Source organism: Dermacentor silvarum, chromosome 1, assembly GCF_013339745.2.
Source record: "Dermacentor silvarum isolate Dsil-2018 chromosome 1, BIME_Dsil_1.4, whole genome shotgun sequence".
NCBI lineage: Eukaryota > Metazoa > Arthropoda > Arachnida > Ixodida > Ixodidae > Dermacentor > Dermacentor silvarum.
In genome coordinates, this window is record NC_051154.1 from 57,172,139 (window position 1) to 57,189,331 (window position 17,193).

At 45.9% G+C, this 17,193-nt stretch overlaps 2 protein-coding genes across 8 annotated transcripts in view; both read right to left on the reverse strand.

Moving 5' to 3' along the window:
* Positions 1–17,193, reverse strand: part of LOC119463792 (A.superbus venom factor 1-like) — a 268,434-nt gene that overhangs the window by 84,983 nt on the left and 166,258 nt on the right. For all 7 annotated transcript variants that reach the window (XM_049668402.1, XM_049668407.1, XM_049668410.1 and 4 more), the window contains 8 exons: positions 16,338–16,380; positions 13,990–14,074; positions 13,022–13,127; positions 12,661–12,906; positions 9,974–10,132; positions 8,354–8,482; positions 3,797–3,868; positions 1,518–1,712 (listed from right to left, as the gene is read on the reverse strand). In XM_049668402.1, coding sequence (XP_049524359.1) covers positions 1,518–1,712; positions 3,797–3,868; positions 8,354–8,482; positions 9,974–10,132; positions 12,661–12,906; positions 13,022–13,127; positions 13,990–14,074; positions 16,338–16,380 — 1,035 coding nt within the window. The remainder of the gene's footprint in view (positions 1–1,517; positions 1,713–3,796; positions 3,869–8,353; positions 8,483–9,973; positions 10,133–12,660; positions 12,907–13,021; positions 13,128–13,989; positions 14,075–16,337; positions 16,381–17,193) is intronic.
* Positions 1–17,193, reverse strand: part of LOC125945992 (A.superbus venom factor 1-like) — a 179,508-nt gene that overhangs the window by 10,511 nt on the left and 151,804 nt on the right. The window lies entirely within an intron of this gene.

Consider the following 17,193-nt stretch of genomic DNA (forward strand, 5'->3'; position numbering starts at 1 on the left):
AGCGTGTTTTGATCTTCGTTCTTTATTTGGCAAATACGTTGAAGCAGCGGCATGTCATGTTTCTGACTCAGTAAAGTTCCTCGGTGCGGTCACTATCTGATTATTTTCTGCCTAATCGCTCGCGGGTGTGCTCAGTTCCGTTAGATTTCCTCTTGCTGCGCACAAGGCTTGAAACGGTAGGTGTTCTGTACATTGTAATACCTTGTAGCAAAGACTTATTATCGCTAGTAACTCGCTTACTCTTGTGCACCGTCACGAAACATTCATCTTCAACCATGCGTGCGCTATCGGTGTAGTACCGTCATTTATAGTGCGTATATAGTGCGCATACATTAAATTGTGCGCACATTCACTCCACGAGAAGGGTCAATAATATACTTATAGGTACGAGTATGTGTTACAGACGACGCCAATTAAGTAAGCATTTTTTCAAATATCAGTCATGCTTAGAAAAGGTAATCAATTTTATGTTTTAACCTAAAATCAAGAGCAAACACTCTTACTTCACATTTGTCATCCTGTCATCAAACAAGCCTTTTGAAGCCATGGCTGTACGTTGGTTTTCCACTTCTGCCGTGGTTGGTTCAGAGCACGTCCTTCATTCCAGAAGCGCATCCGTCACTATTTAAGTACTTGCTTATTGAGAAGATCGCTTTAAAATTGGGGCCAAATGCTCAAGAAACACTGGTATTTGCTTTCGCTGCGTTATATTTTCGAATGAGCTCGCCAACATAGTGCATGGCGACGTTCCATGACTACTGCCTGAGTAGCCTTATCGTGTCCGTTTCACCTCGAAGAAATCGGTTCTTTTGCCTTTCTGTCTTTTCTTATGTTTCGTTTCTGCTGCAATTTCTAGGACCACAGTGCAAAGATTGGCGAAATATCATCAGGGGTAGTTCGCTTGCTCAAACGAACTACCCCTGATGGTTTTATTGTTCTCATCCCAATAATCAGAAACAACAGGTTTCCTCTCAGTGTGCATGTGTGAGGATAACAGATCATGAATGTTACAAGCACGTGTAAACGAAAATGATAATTAATGAATTTACAGGGAATGTTAATATTAGTTACTTTTTCAAAACGATGCCAAACCGCCGTTCTAAGTGCTCGTGGCCAAATGTTTAGTTCATAAGAAAAGCACAGACGCGCGGTTAATACCCTGCGCGCTTTTGAGCAAATAAAAGTTTGTAATAAACAGAACTGGCCCCATCTGTCCTGTCGTAATGGCCGGTGCAGTCTGACGTCCTTACTCGACAGGTCGAAAATGTCGTTCGCTTCCTGTAGGATCTCATTTCTGAGCTAAACCTTCACTTTACTTATATTCCGGTTAGGACTGCAGAATTCTAGTTTGCGATATGCACAACTGTGCTTATCCTTCATTTTATTGCGATTTTTGTTTTGTTTTGAATCTATGTGCGAGGCTTGCTCCTATATGGGAGATTCACTTTGGCCTGTGGACTCACTCATTCGCAGATTCATTCTCAGAACTGTAAGCAACGGACCACTACTGCACTTACATGAGATGTGTTTGTGCACGCTGGCTGGGCATTCACGTAAATGGAGTCGGTAACGACGTTTCCGTCAAGCACAGCGAATACCACCACGCGGAAGCTGGGTGTCATCTCAGGCGTAACAGGTATCACTATATTTTCCTCGATTCTTCTTCCTTCAGGCAGCTTCTGAACCATTTGTATTCTCCCCTTGGACAGGACCTGAAGGAATGAAAATATAGCATGTTGAAACGAGCCGTGTTCTTGCTGTACGAAAGAAAAGGAAGAAAAACTATACAGATTTTGGTAGCTCTGTGAAGCGAAGCTTTCGTGAAGCGGTTAATTAAACGTAATAAAACTGTTCACCATATGCAACGTGTTTTGCAGCCTAGCGATTACATGCCTTCCCAGCAAGACCACAACACGCGAAGCCCCCCCCCCCCACACACACACACACACACTTTGCGACCCACGTGATTCCCGCGACCCCGGATAACAATGTCTCAGGGATCAGCCCACCTGTTACAACGCCATCTCCGGTATCAGCCCAGGGTCATAATTTTCTAGCGATGCCTTCTGCTCTAATCTACGCCACTCTTATCATCCACCGTTCACGGGCGGCTGATTCCATCGGTAACGGGGGCGGAGTGTAGCTCTTACCACTGATGAAGCGCTGAAAGTGCGAAAGGCACGAAAAGGAATAGCATCCGAAAACGCACCGCTACAAAATCGTGGCCCAGTGTAATATTGTACTATCTCCAGGTGCGACCCACCTTACTCGGCGTAAAGCCGACCGAGCAGATGTGCCAAACCTCGGGAAAAAAGACATAAAATGTTTCGCTTTAACAAAGGAGTTGCGCGCTTGACGGTATTTATTTGTTGCAGTGAGGATATTTAGGCGCCTATCCTAGTTTCACTGCGTAATTCCGTAGATGTCAGAGGCAGCAACCGGCACGTGCGCCTTAGGCCTCATTCACACAGCCGTCAAACGCTCCGTCTCGTCACCTCACGGCACCGTTTTTCGTGAGGGGAGAGAGAGAGTCGTTTTCCCCTAAAAAAATGTCGCAGTTTCGCTCAAAAGACGAAGCATCAATTGCGATTGCAAATTAGTAGAGAGCTATTCGGAGTAGGGATAGTAGTTTTATTGGCTGCATAAACTTGACACATTCGCTTACTAACTGAATTAACAAGCGTGGTGTCAGCGCGCACAAGCAAACATGAATAGATCACATTCGATGACCGCACACAACCACTGTCAATACGCTGGCAGCAAGCGCAGCCGCAGCAAGCGCAGCCGCCACCGAAACGAACAGCTGAGTTTTCGATGCGCCACACGTGGAACGCATGTAAACAAACTAGCAGCCGCTGTTGTTGCCAGCTTCAGCTTTGTAAAATGGCTGTATTTAGCGACGGCTTCTTAATTTCTGATTGGTAATTATTGAAGGGGCGGGACTCCGTCACCGTGCTGGCGACGGAGACGTAGAGCACTGCTCTGCGTCGCCGCCGACTCGTTTTATTGCGATAGCAATTATATGGACACTTCAAGCGGATTTCTTCCGTCGGCGTCGCCGTTGCCGTGAGGTTCTGTATAAAGTCCAAGCGCGATAAAATCGTCGCTGTGCGCCGTATATGATGAGTCATCATAATTACAGAGTAACTAAATATTTGAATATTGTAAAGTCACTCATGCCACGTTTCTTCATAAAAAGGATTGAATCACCCGCTCGAATTACATGTGCAAGTTATTTATTGGCCCCAAGCATTTCAAGAAAAAAAAAGAAGATTTCGAGGTTGCTACTGACATGCCCCACGTAAACTATCACGTAAAAAACGGTAGTGCCTACACGAAAGCGGTACTCTGTAACGATACATATCACTCAGAAGTAAAATGGAAGTAATACAGGCTAGCAGAATGTTCAATTTACCCTAAGCTTAATGTTTGTGCTCTGTTCCTTGCTACCACTGCACAGAAATGGTAAAATAGGTCACGTTCTCGAATGTGGACGCCGTGTCTGAATGGGCTAAAATCATCTTACGATAGAATTGTTGGTTAGAACAGGCGCCAGCGTATCATTACGTTGGACATACTATTAGCGAAGGCGGCCGACTTGTCGCAAGCAGCTTTCACGAACAAGGAAAGCGGCATCAGTCCAATCGTGATACTAACATTTCCTAGTCAAGACTCGCGCAGCGATTCATTGATGACTCACAGCGGATCCTGATATACGGCTAAAAAAAAAAAAGCCATAGATGGCATAGGACAAAAACAGAATATTGTATTGCAAGAAGAAAGAAAAAAGTCTTACCGCATAGTAAACCGAGGAACTGATTTTGTCGACGTGATGAATGAACAAAACCGCTTCGTACAATTGATTTGCCTGCAAGAAAAAAAAAAAAAAAACAAGTCATTTAATATATGCTGCGTCCCAGCGTATCTATTTTGTCTATGGGTCACTACAGCCTTTAAATACTTCATGAGTTTTTGAGTAATAACTGCGTGAAAAAATTTTGTTAAATTCACAAATTGAATACATAGAGAGAGAGAGAGAGAGAGAGAATTAAAACAAGGAAAAGAATGACAGGGAGGTGAACCAGACGACCAGAGGAGCGTATAGTTTGCTACCCTACACTGAGGATACGGGAAATGGGGAATTGAAAGAGGAAAACAGAAAGAGTGAACACTGTGTGTGCAGCGAAACGCAGTGAACCCAAAGTCGCATAGGTGGTGGGTGATGTGCGTTGAAGACATATGGCATGAGCCAAGAGCCAGTGGTCGTTGTGTGAATACGAGGCTCCGCGTGAGCGATGGGGCTTACTCCAGAGTTGCAAGCACTGTATTAAGAGCATCCAGCGCTTGCACATCACTGATGGAGTATGTAACTTGCTTAAGAGTATGCGAAGGGTATTTATGAGGGACCGAAGCATCACAACCACTTACCGGTCTGCTTCGGAAAATTTGTCACGAGTCGGCGCTGTGGACACTACCGCGGTGCGCGTTATCCTTTGATGTTACTGTGGCTCCGGCTGTGACATCTGCTGTGGCTTAGACTGTGGCTTCAGCTGTGGCTTCAGCTGTGGTGGCAGCTGTAGCTTTGGTAGCGCGGGCCAAGCTTCCGTATTGATGATGTCCGGCACGACCTAGTTGTGAGAGTTAGACTCGACTCCACCAGGCCTAGAGGGTAGAGGAAGAGCAGGAGTCAGATGTGGCGCACTCTTCACAGAGGAATCGGCCTTCTTTGAAGTCCGACGGCGTTGGGAGCATCGCTTTCTAACATCCGCAACAGCTTCCCGGCAAAACGAATGCTCTCTCGCCGTCTGCTTCAAGACTGCGCTTTCTTTTTGCATTTTGGAGGAGTCCTTTGAGGGAGCATCATGGGACCCAAGGAAATTGGGGAATTTGAGAACCATGGCTGCACAGCAGTCTCCAGAGTGGGGCTTTGCGCAGCGGGAGCAAGCTCTCGAGTTCTCGTACACGGCGCTCACGTGTCCTAGCCTTACGCAATTGCGGCATTGGAGTGGCCTTGGAATAAATGGTCACACGGAGTGTCTAAAGTGGCCCATCTTGACGTGTGAGTGCAGAGATTCGCCCTTGAAGATTACCTTCACACATCGGGAAGGGCCGAAGCGAGACACAGGATCGAATTATGGAGACGCCATCAACAGCTGGCTTCACTAGAATCGTCAAGTCATCGCTGGAGACATCCGCATCGTAGATGACACCAGTGTGGAAGCCACAGTCCAGAGGGATATAGAAGCGGACCTTCATGCTAGCAAGTTCCGTAAGCTCCCTGAAAGTGCTCCGCGCAGTCTCATGTACAAATTCAATAGCCAAGACATTTTTTAGTGTTGACTGTGACGTCCGCGATTTGATTTGGCGTCACCGCTTCAAGGAGTACCGAGACAGACTGTCTGCTAAGTCGCCTCAGGCTGTCGGTAGCGAATTATGGTACAAATAGAATCGTACTAACTGCGGTATTCCGAGTTGGTTCTACAGTCGACGTGTTTGAAGTCAGATACGTAGGCCCTGCTGTTTCTTCTTTTCGCGTTGCGGCTGCTCACAAGCTGCAAGTCGTCATCGGAGAAGTCATCACCGCTGAGCAAGTATATACTGGTATCGTCGCCGTCGGTGTCGCTCTGGAGGCCGGTCCGCTTCGTAGACGTAGCCATCGCTGAAGTCGTCATCCCCTGCAGAGGCGTGGGGACATCAACTTGCATCCGTGCCACAACCCATGGCGGTTGTGCCTAGATATAAAGAGAAATCAGGGGAGAATAGCTGAGCTTGACAAAAAATGTTCTGTATCACAGACACTTAGTCTTCGTCTCAGAGTTAGACTCGATTGCACCAGGCCGAGGAGGCAGGGGAGGAGGTGTCGTCAGATGTGGCGTATTCTTTATAGAGGTATCGACTTTGTTGAAGTCCGACGGCTTTGGAAACATCGCTTTCTAACGGCAGCAATGGCTTCCCGAAAAGACGAATGGTCTCTCGCCATCTGCTTCAAGACCACTTTTCCCTTCTTTATTTTGGGGCAGCTCGTCTAGGGATCATCATGGGACCCAAGGCAATTGGGGCATTTGAGAACAGTGGCTGCACAGGAGTCTGGAGGGTGGGGCTCGGCCGGCGCCTCGTGAGGGAAGTCTTGTGTACAATCTCGCACGCGGCGCTCAGGTCTCCTACTAGTGTCATGCAATTATGTCTTGGAATGGCTTTGGAATAAATGGTCGTACAGGGTGTCTAAAGTGGCCCACCTTGACGTGTTAGGGGAGAGACTTGCCCTTGAATATTATCTTGAAAAAGCGGCATTTGCCGATGCGAGACGCATGAGTTGTCTCATTGTCCCAAGACATACAACAGCAGTGGCTTCGCTAGAATCGGCACGTCAATGCTGAATATGGAGACGTCCAAGTCGCTGATGACACCAATAGTAGAAGCACTGTCCACAAGGACATACGAGTAAACCTTCATGCCACCAAGTTCCTCCGAAAGATTGCTCAACGTGCTCAACAGAGTCTCATGTGCAACGACGGTAGCCAGGACATCGTTACGGGGGTTGATTCTAATGCCTGTGACTTGACTGGGTGCCACCATTTCAAGAAACAGATACAGACTGTTGAGTCACCTCAGGTTGTTGGTAGCGAATTCAGGTGCTAACGGCAGTGGCTATATTGCCGACCTTTGGCGGAGTAGGCCGGGCGAAATGTTGCCAGCAGTTATTTCCCATTGGCTGTCCGCGATCACGTAATGTTCTTTTTCCTAGGCTTCACCACTAGGCCTGACAGGGAGGGTTCTTGCCAAGGGTTGCCAAGTGAACCGGCGCGAAACGGGGGGGGTTAGGGGCTTAGGTAGATGCCGCTTTAGCGGTCACAGACCAATGCATGGCCCGTTGTTATTGCGAATTTGTTTATTTGTAAGATATCCATTTTGAGGTTATACGGACGTTCACGGCTGTGCGCAGCATACTCAGTCGCAGGTAGCCAATTGGAAGGAAATGCTTGCAACTTTTCGCCCGGGCTATTATGCCAGCTGCAGATCAAAAAGCGCTGCCGGTGTAAAAAGGATCGTACTGACTGTGGTGTTCCGAGTTAATCCTACAGTCGATGTACTTGAAGACAGGGAGGCCCTGGTGTTTCTTCGCTTCGCATTGCGGCTCCTCCGCAGAAGCTTAATGTCGTCATTGGAGAAGTCCTCACTGCTGAGCGAGTAGACACTGGTGTCTTCGCAGTCGGTGTCGCTCTAGAGGCCGGTCCGCTTCCTCGACGCAATTACCATGACGTCGCCATCCTCGGAAGAGGCGCGGGGACGTCAACTTGCACAGGCGCCACAAACCTTGGTGGCTTTCCAGGGATATACGCAGAAATTAGGAAAAAACAGCCGAGCTGTAGATGTAGATGTAGAGCCTTGGAGTTACTGGCACATACCCACTCCGAGCTAGAGAAAATAGCGTTTTGGCTCGCAGACACTGCGTCTTCTTCGTCGTTGTGTATTGAATACAAATGTTTGCTTACGCTGTATGAGCCCATAGTCAATGGCTAGTAGTATGCCAGAGCAGAAATTTCGAAGTAAAGCATGAATGAGGAGGCGTCAGGGCCTTAATTTAACTGAGAATTCGTGCTTTGTTTACGGAAATCGTTCAGCAATTTCTTATGAAGATAAACGTGTGATGCTGACTGAAAAGTTGTTCGAATTGCTTAGTTTGGTTTGATGCTGAGGTTGAGGTCCTGAAGTTAATGTTCAATACCCGAGGCTCTGTAAGTACGACCAAACCTTGATGTGCGAGCGTTTTTGCATACCGCACCCATCCGAGTGCGGTCACTACGACAACTTTCTTAGTAGCAGAGCGTCATAGACACTAAGCCGCACAGTGGGTGAGTGGTTTTGTAATAAATTGTAGGGGAATACTTTAGGCAATATGAACACACGCGGAAGCCTTGCCTTCGTGGCACTCTCAAAACGCGGAATTTCAAAGGTGTCCTCGAGATTGCGATCGTTATATCAGGGTCCTTCAATACTTTCTTGAAGGACCCTGGTTAAAGGCTTAACCTACCTGCTGCGCAATAAAAAGCCAGAACGGTACAGAACTTTTTCATGACGTACAGAACAAGCCAGAACAACCTGAAGGGGAGGGTTCGAATAAACTATTACGTTACTCTGTAATCTCACCGGCAGCATGTAATTGGAATGAGGTCGTTTGAAGACAGTGCTTTAGTGACGATGAAACCACAGCGGTTCGACTATAAGACACACCCGTATTGAAAAATTATTGTTCGAGCTGTATACGGTTTTAACTTTCCGGTCGCATTTGTGCGCGTGTTTTGTACATACACTTTCACCCAAGGACGCCAGCAAACAAGTTTGGACATCTTACTTCAACAACGCTCTTCGGGTCTTTTCTTTCGATGGCAATGAATCCCTCTGAAACACGTTGGTAGGGCTGCAGAGTGAGTCGTTCTCGCGCCTGGTGCTCATCTGGGTACCTTTGATCGTTGGTCGCCACCTTAAAGAGAAAGACAGAAAACGATACTCTGAAACTTTATCACAACAGGCACACGGTGCCGGCGAGCATCATTATCGCCAGTTTGGGCATCAGTAACCTGAAAATATGTTAGATCATGTTGCAGATATTGCGTTCTATTCTGATATCTTTCGTTCTTTTTTCCGGCAGATGAGACAAGCTGTATAGCAACATTTAATGTACGTTTACTATGCGAAGAAATCTAGAACATTCCGAGCATTACAATTTGCTAGTGTCACTTTTAGACCAAAGTGGAGATATCATACTTGAAAAGCTTGCGGCCCTTTATACGCAATGCCTCACGAATTCAAGTGTACCAGAAAGTTCGAAGAACGCCAACGTTATACTCATCTATAAGAAAAGAGATGTTAAAGAATTGAAGAATTATAGACCCATTAGCTTGCTCTCAGTATTGCATAAAATATTCACCAAGGTAATTTCAAATAGAATCAGGGCAACACTTGACTTCAGCCAACCAAGAGAACAGGCTGGCTTCAGGAAGGGATATTCTACGATGGATCATATCCATGTCATCAACCCGGTAATAGAGAAATTAGCGGAGTGTAATCAGCCTCTCTATATGGCTTTCGTAGATTATGAAAAAGCATTTGATTCAGTAGAGATACCAGCAGTCATAGAGGCATTACGTAACCAAGGAGTACAGGATGCATACGTGAATATATTGGCAAATATCTACAAGGATCTACAAACGCTTTCTTACGCCAGCGTTTTGACAGCGAGTGTCCGTGGTCATCGAGTGTGATACAGGTTCAATTTTGCCTGTGCGCGCTGACACCATGCTTGTTAATTTAGTAAGTAAGCGAATGTTTACAAGTTTATACGGCCGATAAAACTACTATCCTTATTTCGTATAGCTGTCTGCTAATTTGCAATCGATTCTTCGCCTTTCGGGCGAAACTGCGACTTTTTTCTCATGTTTTGTTTCCATGTTCCTGTAAGACAAATATAAAGAGAAACCTAAAATTAACGGTCTCATTTGAGCAGATAACCACAAGCGATTCAATTTATTAAAATTTTTCCAAGCTTTAGTAATCAATGTCTTGTTCAATGGTCATTTGATTCAATCAAGCCACTTTTCCCCCTCGATTCTGTCACGAGCTAATGCATGATAGCATAACACGGCTCTAGATGGAATGTGTGATAAAATGCAATGTCGTGGTTTGTTATTATTTATACACCACGTAATGTATCTGTCATTATTCTTATTACCCCTCCGACCGAGCGACTGCTCCCAACGATAATGGGGCGTTGTTTAGCATACCTAATATTACCTCAGATTATTTGTTTCTTTTTCTCTTCAAAGTGTTCTGAACACTCGAATTGCTTCAGTCTCGTTACATGTACGATTATTTCACTTTCAATGCTACGTTTCTCGGCTACGTACGCCAGACGTTTCCGTTCACGCCCCGGCAGAAGGCAGCAATCTGTTCGATAACGAGAGGTTTTTCTCACCTCGATCGACAGCGCGCCGTCGTCGATGGACACCGGTATGTAGAACGTTGCCACTCCGTCACTGCCGGTCGTAGCTTCGTATGTTTGTCCAGAGTTCAGCCGAGTCACCTTCATCGGTACATTTGGAGCTGGGTTTCCACTGACGTATGTTACTTCAGCCTGCATGGTGCACGCATGGCGTAATTAGCTTTGAAGGCGCTTCCGTAAGGATGTCCGTTTTTGTCTAATATGACAAATGAATTCATTTACGTTCTTAAACGAAAGCGTTGACGAGCGGGTATCCTACATACTAAAAAAAAAAATTTAGCGGAGTTAGCGTGTTCTCGCTTTTAAAATGATTACACGCACCTCTTGTATTTTCGTTGACTTGCGTCTTGAAGACATAAAATGGCATTATTCGATTTAATTAAGGTGGGAGAAAAACAAAACAAAGTCTCACATTGGCCTGTCACTTGTCTGAGGTTAATAAGCACACAATAAATCACAAATGCTTAGAACTATGCCAATTTCCTTTCTTCGCAATGAGAGGTTACTTTTATTTTCAAAAATGTGACGAAACTTGTATAAAGGCCCACGACATTATAGCGACCGCTATTCGGCGAAGAGAATTGAGATTAAGAAAACACCAGAATATAGTATACTGCAGGCGAGGCTGCGTTGGCAATATATTACAAGGGACAAAGAAAAATCCCAGGACCCCTAAACACTTCTTAGGACTTGTGAATGCGAAAGCATTAATGTCCAATTGAACGCCGCTGAGCGGTCCTTCGAATTATGAACTGCTCGCGGCAAGCAAGCGCGTTGAGACGCTTGGTGCATTTTGATTTGGCCTTACGGAGTAGTAGTTAGAACGTAGGCGAGAGCGTGCGAGGCGAAGGAACTCGCGGATAACAAGGGCTTCCGAGAGCGAGAGTAAGGGTGACGTTTTGTTGCGGCGAAGCCCTCTCCGCTCACGCAACACCTGGCGCTGTAGCACAGGGACCCCTTCGCCCTCTCTGCTCCGTCCGAGGCGCCGTCGTGACGGGGCGTCGCAGCCAATGCGTAGTTAGGTGCCGTTTCGCAGCTACAGATGACAGACGCCGGCTTTCTCGCACAGTTTCGCAATTAAAAAAAAAAAAAAAACATTAGGGAGGGAGGAGGAGATGAGCTCGATTCGGCGCAAAGTTTTCCTGCGATTTCTCTTCTATGTGCACAGCCATTATAGAAACTAGATAACTTTGAGCTTTGTTCTCTCCCATTTCCAACGACATTCAAGGTTAGTAACCGATCACTTTTCTATCAGATGGCGAGGTGTTTGCCACGTGCGGTTTCCAGATGTTGCCTCCTGCTGACTGCAAGTGATGGCAAGCACTAGAGTGATTACGCATTCCTTTCTTGTCGGCCACACACATGGAAACGAAATAAAGCATTGATAAACGCCATAGTCCTTGCAGCTAATCAGGAGACAAGGCGGAGCACGGCACAATGAGAGTGTGATAAATATAGTGACTAGCCATTCAAACTCGTTACCTTAATTCTTATTATTTTCGCTTCGTACTTCACTACAGTGTGGTGGTTAAAGGCCAAGGAGCTCTGCGGCGGTAGGCTGAAAGCGCTGAAGCAGTTGAGTGAACTTCTTGTATGTACCAATGATTCGGCCATCCCGCTTCATCCACTGCACAGCGGCGTGGCTCCGGCGTGATTGCATTTTATGTTGACTGTTTAGAAGCTGATGATCGTGTTTTGCTGGCTATTTTACTCCCCAGTCCTGTGTGCAACAATTTCAAAATTATATACGTTTATCCTGTGCTGCTTAAGTGTGGCACAAGTGGTCGAGTATTGATAGCGAAATCCCTGATTGAATGCTGAACGAGGCAGGTAAACGTGCACTGATTTTCCACTCATTATTTGAACAATGACGGCTTCGTCAATAATTTAAGCGATGATGCACCAATTACGTTGCCTATTCTTCACCAAAGGCTTGCATAATGTAAAACTCTTTTGGGTAACGTGTGCTCGATACCGTACTTGCTTTCGCCTTCGTCATTTTCTTCTCCCTGCGATCTCACTCGTCCACATTTCGCGAATAAACGAAGAGCGTGAACAAGAGAATTGTACACTGAGGCATTTCGATGGCACCTTACCTGTCTAGTTATGCATAAAGTGCAACGTCTACAAAAATAATTTAGAAAACGCGTACACATGTATACGCACTGGTGCTTTAAAGGCTGATTCACACTAGGCCGACTGTTGGCGACAGCGTTTTCCTTCCGTTAAACCGTTGGACACAGCGTCTTCCGTCCTGTAAACTGCTCGCGTCATGAGTCGGCAGACCAAAGTCGTTCCCGTGTCGGCGTAGTGTGAATCAGCCTTTAGGGTACGTACCACGTTAGCGGGTCGCTCAAGTGCTGAAATGCTACATTCACATTGAGGCATTCAGTGTTCAAAGTCAACGATATTTTCCTCGCTGGAGCACTGCTGTTCCCACAGGTTTTCCAACGGCACTTTCTAGGACCCTGGTATGACAGCGAGCTCTGGAAATTCCGCGAACATGGTGGGACTTCGCATTTCCCGTGATGCAGTGAGTGTATGTACTTTGTACGCATACGAAGCCGAATGGCCCATGTGAACTTCAAATAGGGACGATGAGTTTAGGGCCATGAAATCGCCATAAAATATCGAAAAGCTTAAGTGTAGTTCGCACTCACGATGATGTATATCTTTAGGCCGGGTTTGAAGCTTCGTTGATTCTTCCTCAGTGAAATCACGTAAGGCGTTTTAGAAAAAACCGTCTTGTCACTTTGCGCCGACACCTTAGCTCCGGTAGCTTCCTCGGTGACGGTCGCTTTCACCACTAGGCGCCCGTGGCTGGCAAACAGCGTATCCCAGCGGTGGCCAATGAACGGCTCCAGGTGCTCCCGCCGCAGATCGTACACAGCGTCACCGCCTTCGAGCTGCGCAATCGAAGCAGCGATTTAGTGCACTTAGAAGCAAGCTCTTCACGCGGAGCCATTGCTAAAGATGACCGCCGCATCGAGACAACGGTTCAATAAGTGGTTAGGTTCTTACAAGCACTGGAGATTTGCTGCTTGAAAACCACGACACGTCTCCAACCTCTTGCTTCAGACCAAAGTTGAATAGAACAACACCCTCGACGGGATTTTTATTCACGAAGCTGGAAGAGATATTCATGCATTTATTAAGGGTGTATAAAACGAATGCTTCGACGAAAAGCAGTCATTTTTTTCTTGCGCTAAGTGCAGTAGGACGCCACAGGGACGAAACGGACACTGGATATGAAGCGGACACGAAGTGACACGCGCAAGAAAAAATGAATGCACACCAACTAGCCCAATTCATAGCTCTTCTACGAAAAGCAGGCAATGTAGAGAGAAAAGAAAAGTCAGAACTGCTCAATTCTTTTGAAAGGTAGAGGCTAATTCTATAGAAAAAAAATCACAGACAGTAACACTAGTCCAGGCAGATGCGACAGACATCCTTTACGTGTACATTTTTAATTTAAACATGGCTGCGGCGTGATTGCATTTTATGTTGATTGTTTAGAAGCTGAAGATCGTGTTTTGTTGGCTATTTTACTCCCCAGTCCCGTGTGTAACAATTTCAAAATTGTGTACGTTTATCCTGTGCTTTTTAAGTGCGGCACAAGTGGGCGAGTATTGATAGCCAAATCCCTAATTGAATGGTGAAAGAGGCAGGTAAAGGCACACTGATTTTGCACTCATTATTTGAACCATGACGGCTTCGTCAATAATTTAGGCGAGGATGCAGCAATGACGTAGGCTATTATTCGCCAAAGGCTTGCATATTGTAAACCTCTTTTGGGTAATGTGTGCTCTATACCCGGAGAAAAAAAACAAGGCATTTAAAACATGATCATACATGCATTACTGCAAAAAAGTGACTACAACATTGCAGAACATTGCTGTTTTCTTTGTTTCTGACATTTATTAAATCCAATAGAATTCGTAAATGTTAGCGTCATGAACGTTGCCTCAATAATTCATGAATTACCTTACCTTGCAATCACTGTACAGCGTAGTGTCGAAAAATTGCTCAATATATAATCCGGGACGCTCAGGTCGACCTTAAACCTTGGGAGCACTGTACCGGGATGGGGAAAAAAACACAAGAAGTTTTATGGATGTTTTTTTATAGCGCAGTACACTGGTTATCGTGATTTACAGCCGCATTAATTATGCATATGAGGTATAAAAGCACTTTTGAAATATTTAAAAATGAACGAAGAGCAACAAGGGTTTGCAGTGAAATAGAATCGTTACATATTATCCCGGCCCAGTGTTCTGAACATGATGTAAGGAATATAGGAGACCAGAGATGGCAGTAATTTTGTTGGCTCTAAGTAAAAAAGATAATTGTTCAAAAGAACAACAAAGTTTAGTGAACGCGTTGGAAAGCGTTCACTAATGCATGAATGAACGCGACCTTTGCATTAGCGCTGCGCGTTCCGTATGCGTGAACGTTTGGCATGTCACAAAACGACCTGGAGTAGTGTAAAACAACTCGTAGTATTTGTTCTTCTTTCTGGGGTTTTGCGTGCCTCGGTAGTATTTGGTCAGTGAAGTAATATTACTAGTAAGTAAAAGCTATTAGGTATAGTAGTAGTAGTAGTAGTAGTAGTAGTAGTAGTAGTAGTAGTAGTAGTAGTAGTAGTAGTAGTAGTAGTAGTAGTAGTAGTGTGTTCTTTTTGAGGTTTTTTAAATGCAAAATTTTCCAATTGAAGCAGAGGAATTGTTTCCGCATCGCCAATTACGGCATGCATGCAGCGCTGTACCAGGTGTGTTCAAAAAGAAACCAAACTTTTGCTATAACATCTTTATCGCTTATTGTACAATGTTTTAAGCACTGACCCCCTCAAAGTAGTCCCCTCTACTGGCAATACACTGTTCTCATTGTTTCTTCCATTTATGGAAAGCCTCATGCAAAGCACTTTCTGGGATGGTACGCAGGTCTCTTGTTGCATTGTCCTGAATCTTCTTTATGAATTGGAAACGACGTCCTTTCAACGTGGTTTGAAGTTTGGAAAACAGGAAGGCGTCGGTGGATGGGGCACAACGGGAGTGTGATGTTTTGCTACATAGCTGTGGACAAGGAGCGACGCGTGAGCCGGCGCATTCTCATGATGCAACACCGAAGTCTAGTTTTCCATCAATTCAGGCCTCTTACTACGCACAGCATCCCTCACACGCGCTAGATGCCCTGGTAGACTTCCTTGTTTACCATCTGAACACTTTCTACAAATTTCTGGTGGGCTGATGCCTTTGCAGTGTAAAAACACAACCAACATCACCTGGATCTTTAACCCACTCATGCGTGCTTTTTTTGGACGAGGAGAGCCTTTGATCACACACTGCGACGACTGCACCTTCGTTTCAATAGGCAGATTTAGCAGAGCGCCGCTTACACTCCGCTCCTCTCAGATTTCACGCTCTGAGATACTGCGGGGAACTGCGCAGATTTCGCATTTGATAAGCGCGTCTTGCCGAGACGCGAGCGACGCTCTATCAACTCGGCTGCAAAACGACGAAGAAGCCAAGTAGGCACGCTGTCACGCTCCGCTCAGTCGGCTTTGGAGCGGAGCGAGGGATGCGGTCTTCGTTCCGCTGCCGGTATGAACGTTGTGCGCAAGCGCAATAGCGTTCCCGCTGAGCGGTTGTGTGGCATTTGCTAGCATATGCCAGTCTGAGCGGAGCGGACAGCAAACGCTCAGTTGAAACACTCTATTTAGCACAGTTATAAGCGCGTCTGCCAGAGACGCCGGCCACGCGCGCTCAGCGCGGCTGTAAAACGGCAAAGCAACCTGTAGACGCATCCTAACGCTCCGCTCAAATGGCTTCGTAGCGGACCGTGGGCAGCGTTCTTCGTTCCGCTGCCGATATGAGCATTGTGCGCACGCGCATTAGGGTTCCCGCTAGCGTTCCGCTGAGCGGCTCTGCGCGAATCGTTCGGACACGACGGTCTGAGCGGAGCGGACCGTGAACGCTCTGCTAAAACTGTCTATTGTGTCTGTGAAAGTTTTGCCAAGTTTCTAGCAAAATTTCACACACACACACATGTTGTTATACAAGCTTTTCATTTGTCACTTTGGCACTAATCCGACGGACAGATTGTGCACGTGCTTACTTCAGCGGCTGTAGCTCGCCAACTGACGGTAAGAGCGAAATGTGGCAAATGGCACTTTGTTCTGCAAACATGCCGCTACGTGCGCTCAGTAGCCGCAGCGCGCTCCCTCTCTCGGTTGGCGTGCTATATCAATAGCTCGTTTTTTTTTAGCACACCGTATACTAAGTTGAAATGGAAGATGACATTATTTATTCTAAACTATCAATATTATTTCCGCACTTACCGTACTTATCGACCAGGAACGTGGACGTTGTGTTTTGCTGAAACTGCACGTTAAGAAAGGAAGAAAAAAAAAAAGAGAGAGCGATGTTTCAATATCGAAGTTTTCTCTGCGATGGAACAGTTTTATCGCGTAACATATCCATGGCAAAGCTAAGCTATCAACTTTTTCGAAACGTGGCTACATAATAAGCATTAGCAAGGTGTCATTTGTATTGATTTATCTGTTGTGTTTAGCACGAATCCCTACTTGTCCTGCATTGGAATGGGGGATATGCCCATGTGCGACTCTTGTGGAACTATAGAAACGAGTGAACACATCTTATGTCTCTGTCCCCAGTACAACGTCGAGCGTGAAACTCTCCAGACAGCATTGAACCGGCTGGACTCTAGAACATTTTCAGAACTTAAAAACCTTTTTATCATGGCTGTACGCGTCGATGGGACAGAAAGCCACGAAAGTGTTGTTGCAGTCCTTCATGGCGACCGTGTGTAGACTCGGTGCGAACTTTCAAATGTGCGCGAAACTGTGCTCTCGCTATCTCCTCTCTCTATTTTCATCCCAATACTCCTTCCCCAAGTGCAGGGCAGCAAACCGGACGTGCGTCTTGTTACCCTCCCTGTCTTTCCTCTCGTCTATTTCTCTCTCTCTGTCTGTTAACTCATAATAGAGTGATTATTTGGGAGTAATGTGTTACACTACATTTCATCGAATAGGAAGAAACTTGAGGAGACATGATACTTGATGCGTGACACTTGACAAAAATTAGATCACTAGCAATACTAGTGCAAGGACGTTCATAAAACAAATGCCAATTTAAAGGGCCTTTGTTCCTTTGCACAAACATTGTTTGTTCCGA